At 44.9% G+C, this 18,923-nt stretch overlaps 1 protein-coding gene across 5 annotated transcripts in view; it reads left to right on the plus strand.

The window, feature by feature from the left end:
* FHL2 (four and a half LIM domains 2) overlaps positions 1-18,923 on the plus strand; it is a 77,170-nt gene that overhangs the window by 20,675 nt on the left and 37,572 nt on the right. Inside the window, exon 1 of one of the 5 annotated variants that reach the window (XM_003909075.4) lies at positions 17,895-18,649. The exons of 3 other annotated variants lie outside the window; for them this stretch is intronic. In XM_003909075.4, coding sequence (XP_003909124.2) covers positions 18,395-18,649 — 255 coding nt within the window. In that variant the 5' untranslated portion in view covers positions 17,895-18,394. Of the gene's footprint in view, positions 1-17,894; positions 18,650-18,923 lie in introns of those variants that run through there. One more of the 5 variants, XM_031655399.1, reaches the window with a different exon arrangement.

Genomic DNA, 18,923 nt, shown 5'->3' on the forward strand with positions numbered 1-18,923 from the left:
CACACCCTCTTTTTTTTTTTTTTTTGAGATGGAGTCTCACTGTGTTGCCCAGGCTGGAGTGCAGTGACACAATCTTGACTCACTGCAATCTCCACCTCCCCGGTTCAAGCAGTTCTCCTGCCTCAGCCTCCTGAGTAGCTGGGACTACAGGCACACGCCCCCACACCTGGCTCATTTTTTATATTTTAGTAGAGACTGGGCTTCACCATGTTGGCCAGGCTGATCTTGAACTCCTGAGCTCAGACAATCTGCCTGCCTCAGCCTCCCGAAGTGCTGGGATTACAGGTGTGAGCCACCGTGCCCAGCAACACCCTTTTTTTTTCTCTTCTTTTTTTTTTTTTTTTTTTTTTTTTTTTTTTTTAGATGGAATCTAGCTCTGTTGTCAGGCTGGAGGGCAGTGGCAAGATCTCGGCTCACTGCAACCTCCACCTCCTAGGTTCAAGCGATTCTCCTGCCTCAGCCTCCCAAGTAGCTGGATTACAGGCACATGCCACCACGCCCAGCTAATTTTTGTATTTTTAGTAGAGACAGGGTTTCACCATGTTGGTCAGGATGGTCTCAATCTCCTGACCTCGTGGTCCACCCACCTCGGCCTCTCAAAGTACTGGGATTACAGGCGTGAGCCACCGCTCCCGGCTGCAACACACATCTTTTTAATATTCAGTGACGAAAGGGAAGATGCATGAAGCACTTCTGCTCATATCAAATAACTGTGGCTGTTTTGCAGAAAGGCAGTTGTGCAACAGCCCAAGTTGTGAGTTCAACAAGCTGTTTCTTCCATTTTCAGTTGAAAGAACAACTGAAGACAAAGCATACTTAGATTCTGGCAGTAGATATTTTCCCAAAAATGAAGAGTAGCCTGTCATTCTAAGGGAAACAACTGACAGTATTTGTTTTTGTTCTCAAGGATAAAATTTGAGTTTTCAGGTGAAAATTAGCATTTTGGGAAACTGTGAGCGTGGCAGCTTCCCAGTGTGTAAAAACTTTCCTGATTAGATGGATGGTGATATCAATTACTATAATTTGTTAATATTGTATAATGAAATGTATCAGCATTTGGAAGATCTATAGAAGCAATATTTTCTAAATCTAACAAAATAATGTGTAGGTTAAAGATCTATTTAAAGCTTAAGATAGACCAAATGGGCTTTAATGTAATAGGATATGAAAAGTTTACTGATGTGGTTTCGGATTCCACATTGCAGTCTTTAAGCAGTAGTTAAGAAACAACTGCTTGTCAAATTTTGGTGTAGAATCTATCTATCTATATATATATAGAGAGATGATGATCTGAGATGGCTATCAAAATATTTCTCTTTTCCAACAACATTTCTGTATAAGGTTGCGTTTCCTTCATAAATTTCAACCAAAACCACATACTTAACGGATCGAATGCAGAAGCAGACATGAGAATTGAGCTTTCCAGCTGTCTTCTATTAGGCTCAATGTTAAAGAGATTTGCAAAAATACAAAACCACATCACTCTTCTTACTAGTTGTTTTGTTTTGGAAAGTGTAATTATTTTTCATGAAAACATTCTGTGTTATAGAATGTTATGGATTTTAATGTTGTTAACTTTAAATGAATTAATTTTTTAGCTTCTAAGTTCTATTTTCTAATGCAGTAAATATAATAGATATAACCCACATAAACAAAAACCCTTTAGGATTCTTAATGATGTTAAAGTGTAGAGATAGGGCTGTACTCTTTGAGGCACTCTTTAAAAATAGGGGTTAAGAGTAGCTGGCTTAATTAACCTTGAAATTAATTGAATATGGTTCCACACACAGTTTCAATTCTTGTTAATATTCCCCATCTATTCCTATTGTATAAAACACTGAGTCAAAGATGTATTTTTTGCTGAAATCATCTAATTAATTGTACCATATGGGCCATGCTCCCACCATGGGGTACCATTCGGCTCCAAGGAGTCCCTGGTGCTTAACTTGGGATTAGGACCACAAAGAAATAACTTAAAGATGCAGGAATCCCGGTGCTTTTAAGAAATTTGCATTGCTTAGTTTATTTGTTTATTTATTTGTTGTTGGTTCTATTTTAGGAACAGCTTTTCTTCAGGCTGTTTCCCAACACATTTTAATGTGATTTTCACAGACACGGTTTTTGTTCTTGCAAATTGTGTCACATATTATTTCCCTGCCCATTGTGAAGCCATCTTCAATCTTTGTTTAAAAGTGTTATTGAATTTAATTGTTTGAAGACATTATTTAAACCGCCTTTGCTGTGGTAACAGATGCTGATTATTTGTTTATTTTATATTATTTTAGTCATTAACCAGATAATCAATGCACACGGTGCAAAATTCAGAAGGAACAAAAAGAATAATGAAAAGTAATTTTCCCCCTCCCTCCATTCTCAAGTCTTCCTTAGTTCTCCCCAGAAGCAACTACTATTGCCAACTCCTTGTGCATCCTTCCAGAGATATTCCAAACGTGTATAATGGCCACGCATCCTTTTCTCACAAATGGTAGGACACTCCACACAATGACTTGCACTTTCCTCTTTCACTTAACACCCTGTCTTGGAGATTGGCCCAGAGAGTGAGATTTTGCCTCACTATTTATAGCAGTGTAGTGCTTGCTTCATTGTATGGACGAATGACTTGACTCTGCCCCTACCTATAAACATTTAGATTGTTTCCCAACTTATGCTACCTTAAAGAATGTTCTAGTATCTGTATACATCTGCGTTTGTGTACAACAAACATATACTAATATAACTTTCAGGATTGAAAGATAAGTAAGCCAACATCACTTAGACGACAGTTGTATTAGAGAAAATTGTAAGTCATAGGTTACTGAGGAATACTAAAGAAGCTGGTGATATTGTGAAACAGATATTTGGTCTTCTTTCAGTTTCCTGACTTACAGCTCCTGGAATCCTTTAAATCTGGCCAGGCACGGTGGCTCACACTTGTAATCCCAGCACTTTGAGAAGCCAAGGTGGATGGATCACTTGAGGCCAGAAACTGGAGACCAGCCTGGCCAATATGGCAAAACTCCATCACTACTAAAAATACAAAAATTAGCTGGACATGGAGCGTGTGCCTGTAACCCCAGCTACTCTAGAGGCTGAGGCAGGAGAATCGCTTGAACTCGGGAGGCAGAGGTTGCAGTGAGCTGAGATCCTGCCACTGCAGTCCAGCCGGGTGACAGAGTGAGACTCTGTCTCAAAAACCAAACCAAACCAAACCAAACAAAACCTTTTAAATCTCTTGAGTGATAAGAGTACTTTTGTATGCTAATGAGATAATGGCAGCTGGGGAGTCCTAGGTAGCTTCAGGAAGGGGGTTGATCACTGGAAAGAACAAGGCTTGACTAGAGGGTTGGGACTTTCAGCCCCAACCTCAACCTCCCAGGAGGGCAGAGGGGCCCAAGGTTAAGTTGATCACTAGTGGCCAATGGTCTAATCAATCATACCTATTCAATGAAACCTCCATGAAAACCCTAAAGGACAGGGTTCAGATGGGTGTCCGGATGGCTAAACATAGGGAGGTTCCTGGAGGGTGGTGACCCCAAGGAGGAAACAGGAGGTCCACATGCCTTACCCTATGCTTTGTTCTGAATCCCTCATAATACCTTTATAATACATGGGTAAACATTAACAAAGTGCTTCCCTCAGCTCTGTGAGCTGCTCTAGCAAGGTTTCTAGGACCCCTCTCCCCAATTAATATCCTGTTGGCCAGAAGTATAGGTGACAACCTACTACTTGCAAGTGGCATCTGAGGTACAGGGTGGCAGTCTTGTGAAACTGAGCCCTGTGGGATCTAACTCCAGGCAGATAGTGTCAGAATTGAATTTGAGGACACCTAGCTGGTGTCTGCTGGAGAATCATTTGCAGAATTGTTTGGTATGTGGAGGGAAAATCACACCCATCTGGGGGTCACAGAAGTGTTACTTGCGCTGTGAGCATCCAGTAGGAGAAAAACAGCTTGGGGTTGGGTGTGGTGGTGGCTCACACTTATAATCCCAGGGCTTTGGAAAGCCAAGGCAAGACAATTGCTTGAGGCCAGGAGTTCAAGACTAGCCTGGGCAACATAGCAAGACCTTGTCTCTACAAAAACAGAAATTAAAAAAGATTAGTTGGGTGTGGTGGAGAACCTGCGGTCCCAGCTGGTCGGGAGGCTGAGGTGGGAAGATCACCTGAGCCCAGGAGGTGGAGGTTACAGTGAGCTGTGAACGTGCCACTGCACTCCAGCCTGGGTGACAGAGCGACACTCTGCCTCTAAAAAAATTTTTGTAAACTGTTTTTTTTTTTTTTTCTGATATCTTACAAAGTTCTATGGTAAGTAGCCCTCAGCTTTGTTGTTAACTGCTAGAATAGGTCCAGGAAGAGGTGCTGCTCCTCTTTTCTTTAAAAGAGAGTGGAAAGAAAATAAATTGTTTCCTTAGTCTGACTAGAAAAAGAAATCAGGCTTTATGCTTCCTGATTTTGGACATTTTTCAGTCCATTTTTGTCAGGAGAGTGAAGAAACAGGGAAGAGGGTTGTGGAGAGGCTTTGCCTCTCTGTTTGACTATTTTATTTCTTGCGCTGGTTGAGAAGGAGACGCTATAAGGATGGGTCATGAGAGCTCAGAAATTGATCACTGCCTTGCTTCAGGAGGCAGCCTGGTGGAAGGGACGGAACCAGGAAACGTGAGCAGTCACATCAGTCACACGCTGTCCTGATTTGCATCCTGTCCTTCTAAACCATTAACTCTGACTTTGAGCATATTATTTGCCCTCTCTGGGCCTCAGTTTCCTTACTGAGCTATGTGGAATTTCTTCCCTTTTTTCCCATCAGACCTCTTATATCACCATCTCCACACCTTCCATTGTCACTCACCCTCAGCGCACTGCAATGTGCTTCTGTCCCCATCATGCCACTGATCACATTCAGACGTCACCAACAGCCACTGTGCTACCACGTGCAACACACTCTCAGCAGCCCCTGGCCACTGCTCCTTGGCTGCGTCAGTCACTGGCTTCACTGCCCCTGCATCTGACTCTTTCTCCTCGTCCTTCCTTGACGCTGCCTCCTCAGCCACCTCTGCGGATGCTGCCCCCTAAACCTTAGGCTCCCCCTGGAACTTGACCTTTGACCCACTCCTAACCATCCACGTGCTTTCTTGCATGACCTCACTCATGCTCCTGGTTTATTTATTTGCTCTTTTGCTCTACTGGTTTTTACCTACCATTTGGCTAATGATCCCTATGTTCATACCACCAACTCCAACCTTCCCCCTGAATTTTACATTTCTACAAGTCTGGGAAATTTGTCTATTTGGATGGCCGTCCCCAAACTGCTTCTGTTTCAATAGGGCAAAATTGAATTCATCCTCCACCACTAGCTTGTTTTTTCTATTTTCCTGAGGAGTATACCTTTTGGTTATCCAAGCTACCTCTGCCTTTTGGGTTCAAGAGATTCTCGTTCAAGCTTAGCAAATGACCTCAAGGTTCATCCAGGTTGAAGCATGTGTCAGAATGTCCTTCCTTTTTAAGTGTGAATCAGATTCCATTGTACGGATGTACTACATGCTGTTCACACATTCACCTATGTATAGAAGCCTGGGTTGCATCCCTCTGTTGGCTATAGTGAATAATGCTGCTGTGAACATAAGTGTGCAAGTATTTCTTCTAAACTCTGCTTTCAATTCTTTTAGATGTATATCCAGAAGTGGGGTATACTTCCATATCTTAACCTTGACCGGAACTTATTGGAGTTTCATCTTTACTCAGCTGGCTCCCTCCCTTCCAGTCACACTGGACTTCAACCCTTAGAAGGGATGGAGTGAGATTTATTCATCTTGGTGGCATTGTGAGGATGAGTCACTTAGCAATCAACAAGTTTCTGCTCAATAGTTTCCCTCTGGCTCTCTACTCAATCCAATTACTAGGAGAAAGACACGATGTGAACTTTTTTTTTTTTTTTTTTTTTTTTTTGAGATGGAGTCTTGCTCTGTTGCCCAGGCTGGAGTGCAATGGTGTGATCTTGGCTTACCACAACCTCTGCCTCCTGGATTCAAGCCATTCTCCTGCCTCAGCCTTCCGAGTAGCTGGGATTACAGATGCTCACCACCAGGCCCAGCTAATTTGTATATTTTGAGTAGAGACAGGGTTTCACCATGTTGGTCAGGCTGGTCTTGAACTCCTGACCTCAAGTGATCCACCCGCCTCGGCCTCCCAAAGTGCTGGGAACCATGAGAACTTTTAAAGTCAAAAAACCCCTAAGTTCAGGACCACTTACAAATTCTTCGTTTCAAAGATGAGGATTCTGGTTGAGGAGGAAAACAGAATTCTATCTAAAACCAGGAATAAGAGACAAGATTTATCAAGCTGTGCTTGAAAAAGAATGAGAAAAAACAACGACAACAACACTGTATATTATACTTTTTAAAAAAAAATTCGCTCGGTACGTGACAGCATTGATAGTTGATAATACTGTTTCTAAAGTTATAATCTGTTTTTATCTTTAAAAGTTACATTTTAAAAAGTCAAAGATAATACTAGGAAATTGTGCTAATAACCTTTCATGTGTCTACAGTTTAGGACGTAGTGGGTGTCAGTCTGCCTTAATTTTAGAATCAGTTTTTTGACTGAAATGACAAAGGATGAATCTAAGGATTAGAGTGATGGTGGTTATGTACACACCTGTGTCCACAGAGGCTCGCTGGTACTTCTCTTACGTTGGGTCATATTACTGTTTCCCTCTCCCCTTCGAATTTCACAAAGATTCAATAAGCAAGTTGTAGGTTCAGGGCCAAAATGGCGGACATTTTGTAAATGATGAAATGGAACTGTGGAATCTTAAAAACCTTCTATGTACTGATCCTCAGGCATCTCAACTGAGGTTGGCTCAATGTGTAGCACTTGGCTTCCTAAAATAACAGTCCATTTTCGAATGTTGGCAGCTGTAACTGCCACCTCCAGGGTCCAGCACTGCTAACGTCTATCTGAAAGGATTACTCATGCCATTGCTCCTCACCTTAAATCTGGCAGCACTTTTTTCCACCAGTGCGGACACCTCAGGTTTCCAGCACAACAGAAACACAAGCTGATACAGGAAGACGCGCATACCACACACTTCCCTCTGCCTGCCTGTGCCAAGAATCCTTCTCGTCTGAGAAAGACCAACGTGTTGGTTTTGGACACCACCACCAAATAATAGCATAGGATGTGACACGTTTCCCAGAGATTAGCAGTCAAAACTTTAGACTTCAAAAGGCATCACCGTGCTAAATCTGCTAGTAGGTAGCCTAGCACCATTTGAATGATATCTACTGAGAGACTGGTGCTGTTAGAGACCCTCTATTAAAATGGGTCACGGCCCCTGACACAGGCTCACATTCAGTTTAACTCTCACCTCTCCAACTGCCAATACAATGGTCATGGACCCTCTAGAAGCAGAAAAGAGAAAATAATAATTCATTTTGCAGTTGTGTGGGGTTATCTGCTTGGGGAAAGCAGGCGTGCAACTGAGGTCATTAGAAGGTGAAGCAACTGCCAGTAACCTGCCTGGGTTTAAGACTGCTCAAGTGTTCTGCTAGCTGGCAGGCTGCGTCTCTGGCCTCTGCCTGATTCCTTTTGGGAGACAAAACTGTCCTGCTGCCCTCCTGCTCTGAATCTGAATCTGATTCTGGGTTGGACCTAGGTTAGCAAACTTCTCCCGTGTCCCGATTCTGGTGTGATCCCTGAACCCTGTCTGGGTCCTGCCTTCTGGATGGCAGACTCAGCTTCCAGCTCTGCCTGAGTGCACACAGTAACCTCGGCATCCCCGGCTCAGCCTGGTAACTGGGCTGAGCTCCTGGTATCCCTGATCCTCGGCAGTGTCCCTTCATTCCAGTGTACTTGGCACTGGCCCTCGTGTGGGCGTCCAGGCATGAGTCGGCTTGCTCTCCTGGCGGAGATGCTAGGGCAGGTTTCCCAGGCAGGAACCGTGGCTTTGTTACCTGCTTCATGGAAAAGCGCAGCCACGTGTTTTTCCAGTCTGATTCACACAGGCAGCTCCAGGTTTTCAGAACAACCAGCCCTGAGACGGCTCCACGGTGGATTTCATATCACCCCTCTGCGTCCTCGCTCCTGGGACAAAGAGCCTAGATGGGCATGTGAACAATAATATCGCTTTATTTACTAACACATCAGAAATGGGACTCTCTCAAACAAGGAACAAAATGGTAGCATTGGTCCTAAGCACATATGCATATTTAAACCGGCACCAAGCTGTAAATTACATGAATGCCTTTATTGCACAAAAATGTAAAATTTACTATTAACTTGGGGACTGACCTAAAGAGCTGGCAAATCTCCCCTATCCTTCCCTATCTGGCTATCTTGCTGGGCTTGCAATGCCAGGGCCTACTTAGAATAGCCACAGCCACACACGGGCATCATGGGAGACCGCTGGGGGCAACTTCAGCTTCTTCCTCGGAAACGATTCCTGACTCCCAGAAATCAGCAGGTGAATTACACCCAGAGCCCTTGTTTACACATATAAATTGCACAGCTGCCAAGTACAGACTCCTCAAACATTTCCCCAACAAAAACTTCCTTTGGCTTGCTCTCCCCATAGTCTTTTTCTTTTCCTCACTTGCCCATTTTTCCTGCAGAGGGTCTCCTTTTGTTCTCACTGGGCCTGCTCCTCCCAGCTGGACTCTGAGTCTCCCTCTCTGTGAGCTAAAGCCTCGTGGCACAAAGGCTTTCTCCTTCTTCGGGCCACAGCCCCCCGTCTCAGCCATTCCTACCCCCACCTCCTGCTGCTTTCTTGCACCCACAGAGAGGGCACCATGACCTGGTGCTGCCTTGGCTCAGCCTGGTCTCCCCTCTCCCCTCGCTCTGCTGCTTGTTACATCACACTGGATGTAGGCGTCCCTCTGAAACTGCCTCTCTTCTGAGAGCTTCAGACGGAAAGGGGAGGAAAGTAATCTTTCAAGACTCTAAGAGTAAGACCCACTCTGGGTCTCACCTTCCTATACCAAAAATGCCACCCTCTCAGCACTCAAAATATGCTGATAAATAAGATAAACATCATGGTGGTAATCATGGTGGTGGCAGTGATGGCGAATGATTGCTCCTCCAAACTCCACTTCTAGGATCAGGGCCATCAGGTGTATGCTCACTAACTGTCTGCCCCATTCGTTCTGCTCCAGCCGGGAGCTGCTCTCCTTTCTCTGCATCCATGTGCCAGTTGTAAATGAGGAAGAGAGACCTGTCCAAAATAAACGAATTCTCACTACAAAGCCAACTGGCTGGGTGAAGCTGTACTTCTGGTAAGGGAAGGCTGTAATTCTGCAAGTGCCAAAGTGCTGGTGCCAGTCTTGGTTGGAAAGTGTGCTAAGGCAGCCTGCGGATGCTCAAGTCAACACTAGGATTACATGACTTGGAAATTCCCAGTCGTCTCTGTGGGTTTGGATGGTGATAGTCAAGGAAGGTGTGCATATATTAGTCGAACCTATCTTTTGAAAATATTTATACATCCAAAATACGTGCAAGTGCGGGGAAAATACCAGTTTCTCAATCCAAATGAGTCCACCTTAAAATAGGTGGGGTTGAAGGGCAGTGGTCCTATGTGCGCCATTTCTGCCGGCTGCCTAGCAAAAGCACACCACAACTGTGGAGGATGCCTCTGCAAAGCCACAGAAGAATTGTTGTCATGGCAAGCAGGCCTGCTTCCACAAATGACACATGCTCATGCTGGCAGAGATGAAAGAAACTTTATAGAATTTCTGTGGGAGACAGAATTTTTGTTGAACTTTATATTTTACTATTTGATTTGTATAGACAGAAATGTTTTTAAGCATTTGATAGAAAATCGACATGCCCCAAGCAGAGAAACTAAAGACATGAATTCCCCAGATAGACTCCTAAAAATTAAGATGGTGACTTCCGTTTGCAGGATCCAGACTTCAAGGAAGTCCCTCAATGCGTGACCTTCTCTGCGATTAAGGCCTGGGCTGGTGGTGGTGGTGGCAGCGGGGGGAGGATTGGGGCAGGAGAAGCAGACCCTCACTAGCGAAGAAAAGCTGGGCTCTGAGAAGGAAGCACCATCCCAAGAACGTCCACATGCACACTTCCCAGCATCCTCATTTTCAGCTCTTCTTTGTATCTGTGGATGCTATAACCTGGGGCTACTTCCTTTAATTCAGGCAGAGATTCCCAAGTTTGCATCTACTGACATCTGGAAGGCCAAGCTCTCAGCTTTGCTTTAATTCAAGTTATTTGCCAACTGGATCTCAGTGCCAAGCCCAGATAACTCAACTGCCTAAATGGGACATGGGCCTGATGGGTTTGTTCTGAGCAGGGTCATATAGAGCCATTGTATAGCAGCCTTATATTGGTTTAGGCATTTTCTTTTTTTTTTTTTGAGACGGAGTCTCGCTCTGTCGCCCAGGCTGGAGTGCAGTGGCACTATCTCTGCTCACTGCAAGCTCCACCTCCCGGGTTCACGCCATTCTCCTGCCTCAGCCTCGCCAGTAGCTGGGACTAGAGGCGCCTGCCACCACGGCCAGCTAATTTTTTTGTATTTGTAGTAGAGACCGGGTTTCACTGTGTTAGCCAAGATGGTCTCAATCTCTTGACCTTGTGATCCGCCCGCCTCAGCCTCCCAAAGTGCTGGGATTACAAGGGTGAGCCACTGTGCCCAGCAGCTTAGGCATTTTCAAGAAAAGTGAATTAAATTCAGTAACACTGATCAAGTTGCAAAGTGCTGTGAACACAGATTCAAATGTCTCAGTTCTTGCCCCGAAGGAGCCCACCGTCTTTCCTCTGTTGTTATAAACATGGGAAAGAAGGAGTGGACTGGTCAAAAATGAGGCTATGATGGCTACCCATGCAGCCTTCCTAGCGGGGACACCTTATTTGGTCTAAGGATAAACAGGAGTCCACCAGGCAGAAGACAGTGAGGAAGGCAGTTCCAGGAGTCACAGGATGAAAGGCTCGCCCCTCACTGGCCACAGGTGGAACGTGTGAGGTGCAAAGAGAATGAGTCTCCAGGGCTCTCAAAGACTCTCCCGCACAGGATCGCGGCGTCTGCTTTCCTGACCTCATCACTTTCCAAACATATTCTTGGAAAAAGAAAACCTCTCAAGCATTCTCTCCATCTGCTTCTACCCTGACCTGGAAATTCAAGGGACCAGAAGCAATACAGCAATACAGACAGATCCTCCATGCAGAGGGTGAGACAGAGAACTGAGTCCAGAAAATGTTAGCAAAGTCGGGGAGCGAGATTACATTACAGCCATGTGCCACATGGAAATTGAATTTCAAGTTATTAAAAGGAAGTCAAATATATATATATATAAAATAAAGAAAAAGCCCTCGCCTGGAGCTCAAAGATGGCTACATGAAGAGTTCGGATATCTGATGGTAATTTACCACCGGAACCTCTCCAGCCCTCCGTGGAGACAATGACTCCTCTGGTCCTACTGAGGAGTAATTGCTCAGCATCTCTGACTGTTCACATGATTCCAAGTATATTTATAGTGTTAGGATGGCCCAGAATTTTTGAAGGTTTTTTTAATTTTATTTTTGGCAAACAGTCCTGCCAGGAGATGCTGAAGGTCAGATATTTTAGAAAATCTGTTTCCGGTACTTCAGCAGTCAACTACTACAGCAACGATGGAGAAAGATGCTTGGTTGTTCCAGGAAGCTCTGTCATGACTCCCAGGTCCAGTTTTAAAGCATCTTCTGAAATAGGGGGAAGATATGCCTAAACATGCTTTCTAGAACTTAAAGCATAGTATTTCATCCCACACAAATCTGTACCATGGGGCAGAATTAGCCACAGAAGACATTCTCAGTTGTCAATTAGCCATGAAAGCGGCTTGAGGAAAATCTAGATAATGTGAAATAACTCTTTAAAGTAAAAAGAGAGGTGGTACATTCTTTGTTTTACAGGTAATGTAAAAAAGACACAAAAAGGTGAAAGGTGTTACCTGTGGCCACACACATTGCTCCATAGGAGCTCCTGGGCCTGGGGTTCGCCCCCTCCCTCCTAGAACCTGGCCAGCCCAGGCTCTTTCTAGTTAGACCATTTGGATTTTCTGTTAGTGACCCTAATCAAAGCAGAAATAGCACAAAATGACCTTGGTGGCAGTGGAGAGGGAACTTGGGATTTCAAATTTTTAATGTTGACTCATAAAGTTAATTCACAAAGAATAACAGATTTCGATGTGATTTAAAATAAACATTCTTGCTAGGCATGGTGGCTCACACCTGTAATCCCAGCACTTTGGGAGGCCGTGGCAGGAGAATCACTTGAACCAGGGAAGGCAGAGTTTGCAGTGAGCAGAGATTGCTCCACTGCATTCCAGCCTGGGTGACAGAGTGAGACTCCGTTTCAAATAAAATAAAATAAACATTCTGAGGAACAAGTGAGTCATGAGACTCTCCCATTTCAGAAATGCCTGGAAGAATCTCCCATTTCAGGTATTTTAGGGAAGCAAACCGTTCATTCAGAAGAGAATTTTGCCAGGTTTGCACAGACTTTAGACATTAATACTCCCTTGAAATGGATTTTGGAATCGTTGACAGAGGAAAAAAAGAGTAAAACTGCAAGAGAGGCAAGCAGAGAAGTGAATGGATTGCTGCTGAAAAGGACTGAAATCAGAGACAAAGAGATCTCAAATAAGAAGCAAAATTTTTCAGAGTCTACCTTACAAATACTTTTCAACTGAAACCATCCAGCAACATTTACTGGCCCAAATGAACTATGGGTACGAATAGTTTCATTCTATTGGTCATTCATGTACCAAACACAGCCTTTCTTAATGAGGTATCAAACCCACAATGGAAACTTGTATCCAACGCTCCAAATAAACTCTAACCAAGGATGGGAAACTCGGAATCATGGAGTTGTTTGTGGATTTGGCTCAAAGTCTGGCATGTTTTTGAGGCTTGAAACACTGACTATTTGCATCCAATAAATCAGTTTGTGAAAAAGGAGAGCGGGAAGAAACGGGATATGGAAATTTTGTATCTCAAGAAAGAGCCAAGCATTTTCCCTCCTAACCAGAGCATGGCAGAAGGGAGAAGAAAAGGAAAAGAGCTTGCCCTTTGTGGAAAGCTGAGCTTTTCCTGAAAGTCTGACAGGCAAAGGAACAAAGTTTGGATCCTGCAAGATCATTCCTGTAACCAGATCAAGTTCCTCCTGTTTGCTGGAGGCCCTTGGGTCTCCCGTCACAACTGCACCCAGCTCACGGGCACAGGCAGGTGTACACCCTGCCTCTGTAAAGTCATCTTCCATAGACTTTCCTGCTGGAGCCAGGCAAATAGTGTTTTCAGAAAAAGTGAATCCAGCTTTCTGTGCCACCACCCTGGGATCTGTACTGTGTCATGGGAAGGCGTGCAGGGACTTGCCTTCTGACCCCACTGCCAGGAGGCGAGCTGGTTTGATCACTCCTGACCCCTTCCCGCCAGCGTTTATGATCTTAGACACTTACTCACCTTCCAACCATGTGAGGCAATTAAGAACGATTACCTCTGAATCAAGGGCAAATCATCCACCAGTTTCCTGGCCAAGGTTTGAGTGGGAGGAGCAGCTTGTGTGAAATCCTTTAACGGTGACAAAATGCTTAACAATCTTGATGGCAGTGGTCAGTTAGGGTAACAAATGTAGGGGGGTCTGACCTCCAGCTCATGTTTTCCTGTGTTCACTTTCTACCTGGTAATGGTGAGTTCATCCTAATCCCCCTGGGGTAGCCCCCATCCGGGTAGGAGGCTACTGTTTGCCCCTGCACAGATGGGTCTAGCCCACCAGCCTCCCCCACCACGACCTCACCACAGAGTGGCAGTTGCGAGCACACTCCTGGAAGCTCTGCCTTTCTTCCGCCTCTCCCAGAGAATGAAATTTCAGCATTTGTACAGCTCAGACCCACTGGCTGAAACTTTTCTACCTCCTGCTTACCTGAGTGAAGTAACTGATAAAGGAAGTAGTACTTCTAACTGGATTTTAGAGTTCCTGAGTCTAGTCTATGTTTAGTCTATCTCTGTTTCACTCTCCTTCCCTCACCCCATAAACTGACATTTTGTAGATTTCTGGTAAATTACTGAGTCGAGAGTTGGAAGCCCTAAGAGGTATTTATTTTACTTCAAATCACCTTTAGTCATCAGAATCACCTGGAGGGCTTGTTAAAGCAGGAGCTGGCCTGACAATGTGAACTTCTAATAGGTTTGCAGGGGATCCTGCTGCACTGTGGGACCAGGCTTTGAGACCTACTAGTCGCAGGAAGTCTCTTCCTCTCCTTCCTCCCTTCCTAGCTGTGTCTCTCCCTGAAGCCCACCTACAGGAGAGACGGGAGACATTATGGGCAGTGTTGTCTCAAGAAGGAATGTAAGGATAATTGGAATAAACAAAAGAAGAACTTGAATAACTCATCACAGTCACCGTTGATCCTTTGCCCAGGAAATAGTACTTCTTAATGTTTTTTTTTTTTCTTCCATGAACTAGCCTTTTATCCCTAGCAGAGAGGTTTTCTCTCAAGAAGATAATCTGTCATCTTTAGAACAGGATCTGAACCTTAATTCTTCTTTCTTGTGGGAGTTAAGTCCATTTACTTCTTATTCTGGATTAATTTCCCCTTTGCCATTGAATAAAACAGAAGACTTTACTAAGGGCCTACTTCATGCCAAGTAATATGCTAATAGTGCTAAGTGATTTATGCGCATCGAAAGACCTTTGCCACAATTTCACAAACTATATGTTATTAACCCATTTTACAAACTAGCAAACTGAGGGTTAGGGAAGTTTTGTAGTTACTGGAGATCACAGAGCTAGTCATACGTTGAACAGAGATTCAAATCCTGGCTTGACTTCAAAGATCTGCCATAGATAGCATTACACAAGTCTTACACACTATAGTGAAAGACTTGCCACAAACAATTCTGTGATCTGTCACTTATTCAATACATGTATTTATTAAGCACATACTATGTGCCGTGCTCTATAACAAGGTCCCAGGAATATAATGATGTACAAGACAGATGGAACTTTTCAAAACACATTTTCCTAGATTGTCTCATGAAAATTTGTTTTTAATACTTTGTCCTTCGATGGACTTGCTCATCAAAGCATACATGTCATTAAACCCAGAAATTGCATTCCCTTCCTCTATTTCTTGCCAACCTCCTTTGACTTACAATTCATCTCAGTTTAACAAATTTGTTTCCTATTTTCCTTAAAGGAGTCTGTGTGTTGCTTTTATTTTTTAAATATTTTTAGTTTTTGGGCCAGGCACAGTGGCCCACGCCTGTAATTTCAGCACTTTGGGAGGCCGAGGGGGGCGGATCACAAGATTAGGAGATCAAGACCATCCTGGTTAACATGATGAAACCCCATCTCTATTAAAAACACAAAAAGTAGCCGGGTGTGGTGGCACATGCCTCTAGTCCCAGCTACTCTGGAGGCTGAGGCAGGAGAATCACTTGAACCTGGGAGGCGGAGGTTGCAGTAAGCCAAGATGGCGCCATTGTACTCCAGCCTGGGCAACAGAGCGAGACTCCATCTCAAATATATATATATTTAGTTTTTGAATGAGTACAACATTAACATAGCTCAAAATTTACAAGAAATAAAAATGTGTACAGTAAAAGTTAATCTCCTTTCCACCCCATGAACCCTGACCACCCAGATCTCCCCAGAGGCAACCACTTATAAGTATACATTGTCTTCCCTGGTCCTTTCTTTGCTCATGAACACAAGTGGTTGGTTTCTACCTACAAAGTGTTCTCTACTTTTATTTTTTCTCAGTTGATTTATCATGGAGATCATGCCAAATTAGTAAATATAGTTACCTCGTTCATTTTAACAGCCACATATGTAAATAATTCTAAAATGCACCATACTGTATTTAACTAAGCCCTTTGTTGATGAACACATAACATGGTCCAGTATTTTTCTATTACAAAGAATTCTACAATGACTACCCTTGTGTGTATACAGTTTTGCACATAAGCAAGCATATCTACAAGATAATTTCCTATAAAGGGAAATGCTGGGCAAGGAGCCAATGGTATGTTCATCTGTAATTTAAAAATCTTTTCGTTATGGGATTTTTCAAGCATTACAAAAGGAGACAGACTAGTAAGATAAACTACTGCATATCTATCATCAAACTTCAGCGATTATCCACAATCCATGGCTGATCGTATTTCATATAGATATAGGCCCTATCCATTTCCCCACCCCAAATTATTTTGAAACAACTCCAGACATAATGTTATTTCACTAGGAAATATTTTGGCGCTGTTCTTGAAAAGCAAGGACTTAAGAAAAGAAAAATATATGTATGTGTGTAATCACACTATCACCCCTAAAATAAATTATTCATTAATACTAGAAAATATCCTGTCAGTGTCATATTTTCCCAGATTGTCTCATAAAAATTGATTTTCTACTAGTTTATTCTTTGATTAGAATCCAATAAGATCCAAAAAAACAAAAAACAAAAAGAATCCAATAATATCCATACATTGCAGTTGGCTAAGTCTTTTTTTAATCTATTGGTTTCTCCCTCCATCTCTCTTCTTTTTCTTTGTGCATTGTTGTTGTAGAAACTAGGTATGTTTGCTTCCAGAGTCTGGATTTTACTGATCCTATCAAATTACCACAGGGTCATTTAAAATGTTCTGCTACCCATTAGGTCAAAAATGAAACACAAAATTAAATCGCAGAATTTCTTAATAATAAAACAACATCGCTGAAACTATGTGGCACAGCTAAAGCAGTTATTAGAAGAAAAATAACAGTACTAAATAACTCTATCAGTAAAAAAAGCAAAGTTAAATGGATTACACCCATAAGTCAGAAAGCTTAAAAAAATCGAAATGTAAGACAAGAGGAAATCGAAAGAAGATAAATGCAGAATTAATGTTTCATCATTTTAGGACTCGTTTTTACAAATTGCAGCTTAAGACTCACCATTTGAGAACTAGGAGACCATTTCCTAATATGTAACGATAGCGACAACACAGCTAGGTAGCTGTCAGGGGCTGGGAGCCTTTTCTACACAAACTTTACTCTGAATTTCAAAATACTAGCCTGCCTTGACACTTAGCGGAAATTCAGGTAGGGTGGCCTTAACTCAGGTTCTTCAGGGAAGTGTCCCGTTTCAGGGACACCGTGGGGTGGGTTAGGGGACAGATGTATTCCGCACATCCAGTTCTGGCTGGGCTTATGGCAAGTCTCAGTCCTCTGGAGTCACCTGAGTGACTGAGGGATGAGAAGCATTTCTGATCCCGTAATATACCTACATGGTTTTGCCATCTACCAGACTCCAGTTCAAATCTCAGCTGGCACAGTTACCTTTCACGTGGCCTTGAGCAAATCTCTCTGAGCTGAACTTTCCTCACCATAAATCTGGTAAAAATCTTTATCTTAAGGAAGTGTGGATCAAATGAGATACCAGGTGGAGCTAGTGCTCACAGAGTGGAAGCTAAGGTGATGAAACCCTTGATTCTCAAGTTCTGTGATTCCATGATGGAGATCCATGAGGGCTACCAGATGGGGAGTATCAACTAAAAGAAAGCAATCACGGAGTTCTTCCTGCCTTCTCTGAAGGATGTATTCCTATGAGCTGCCCTGAATGTTAAAAATAATACACCTGCCCCCAAAGTGCCTAGGACGCCTTTGTTGTCCACCTGCTCATCGTCCATCGGTTTCTGCAAGTGGACCAGTTACCTGCTCAGGAGCAAACGTTTCTATCACGATGCACCCTCTCCCAGGGATGGGCTCAGCCTGTGCTCTCCCTGCGACAATGCTGAACAGTGCCATCTGTCCCTACCCAGCGTCAGCCTCACTCAGAGGGCACAGGCTTGGAGTGTGGGAGGCACGCTCCCAGCTCACTTTGCTTTTCCCGCCCTGGAGGGGAATCCAGGATGTCTAACTAGTCGTCTGGCCCCGAGAGGGAGAGGTGGGGATAGGACCTTCCTTTAGTCCCCTCCCTAGTGGAACGAACGATTCTTTACGGTCATCTGTGGGGTTCTTTTCGTAAACAAGCATCTGCAGGGTAAGAAGGAAAAAAATCCACCGTGCAAATACATCCCAGGCACATGCCTCCTGAGAAGTGGCCCCCTCCTCCCTCCGCCGCCCCCGGCACCTCCTCGGGCTTCGCCAGCTTCCTGCTCCTGGGAGCAGGCAGAGATCCCGGCGTGGGCAGACCCCTGCCACTGGCGTCCAGGCCCCGTCCGAAACTCACGCCCACGTCGGAGGAGACTCTCGGGATAACCACGGTGCCCCCAAGACCCGGAAGGCAAGAAGAAAGAGCCCTGGCAAACAAAGGGCACGGGCCGGGAGCGCCGCAGCCCGGGGCAGGGGCACGGCGACCGCTAGGCCAGGGGGCGCCCGCCCCCAGCACCCCACGCCCGGTGCCAGCGAGCCGAGGCGTGCATCTCCTTATATGGTCAAATGACACGGAGGGGGTTCTCGAGGGCGGGAGCCGCGCAGCGCTCCACTCGGCCGGCAGCGGAGCCGCAGCCACCAGCAGCCCGCGCCCGCCCGCGCCGTCCGGGAGTCCCCGGGCCGCTGCGGCGCCGTGAGTACCTCCAGCTCCCTGCGCGCCGGAGGGAGGCCGAGGGGCTTAGCCACCAGGACTCGGAAGAGGGGGCCGAATCCGGTGCGAGACCCGGGGAGAGGGGAGCAGATCCGGAGTTGGGGAGACCGGTGAGTGGAGAGGAGAGCTGTGGGTCGGAGAAGACCACTGGGAGAGGGGAGCCGAACCGTGCGGAGAGAAGCCGGGAGAAAGGAAATGAGCTGTAGGGTAGACCCGGGAGAGGGGAGCAGATCCCTGGGGGCTGGGAGTGGGGAGACCACGGAAAGAGGGGAGCGGAGCAATGAGAGGGGGCTAGACCCTGGGGGCGCTGGAGCTCAGAGGAGCCCACGGACCCATCCCCAGACGGGGGATTACAGCCCAAGTCCTCACCAGGTGGGGCACCGC

This window comes from Papio anubis, chromosome 14 (genome assembly GCF_008728515.1).
Source record: "Papio anubis isolate 15944 chromosome 14, Panubis1.0, whole genome shotgun sequence".
NCBI lineage: Eukaryota > Metazoa > Chordata > Mammalia > Primates > Cercopithecidae > Papio > Papio anubis.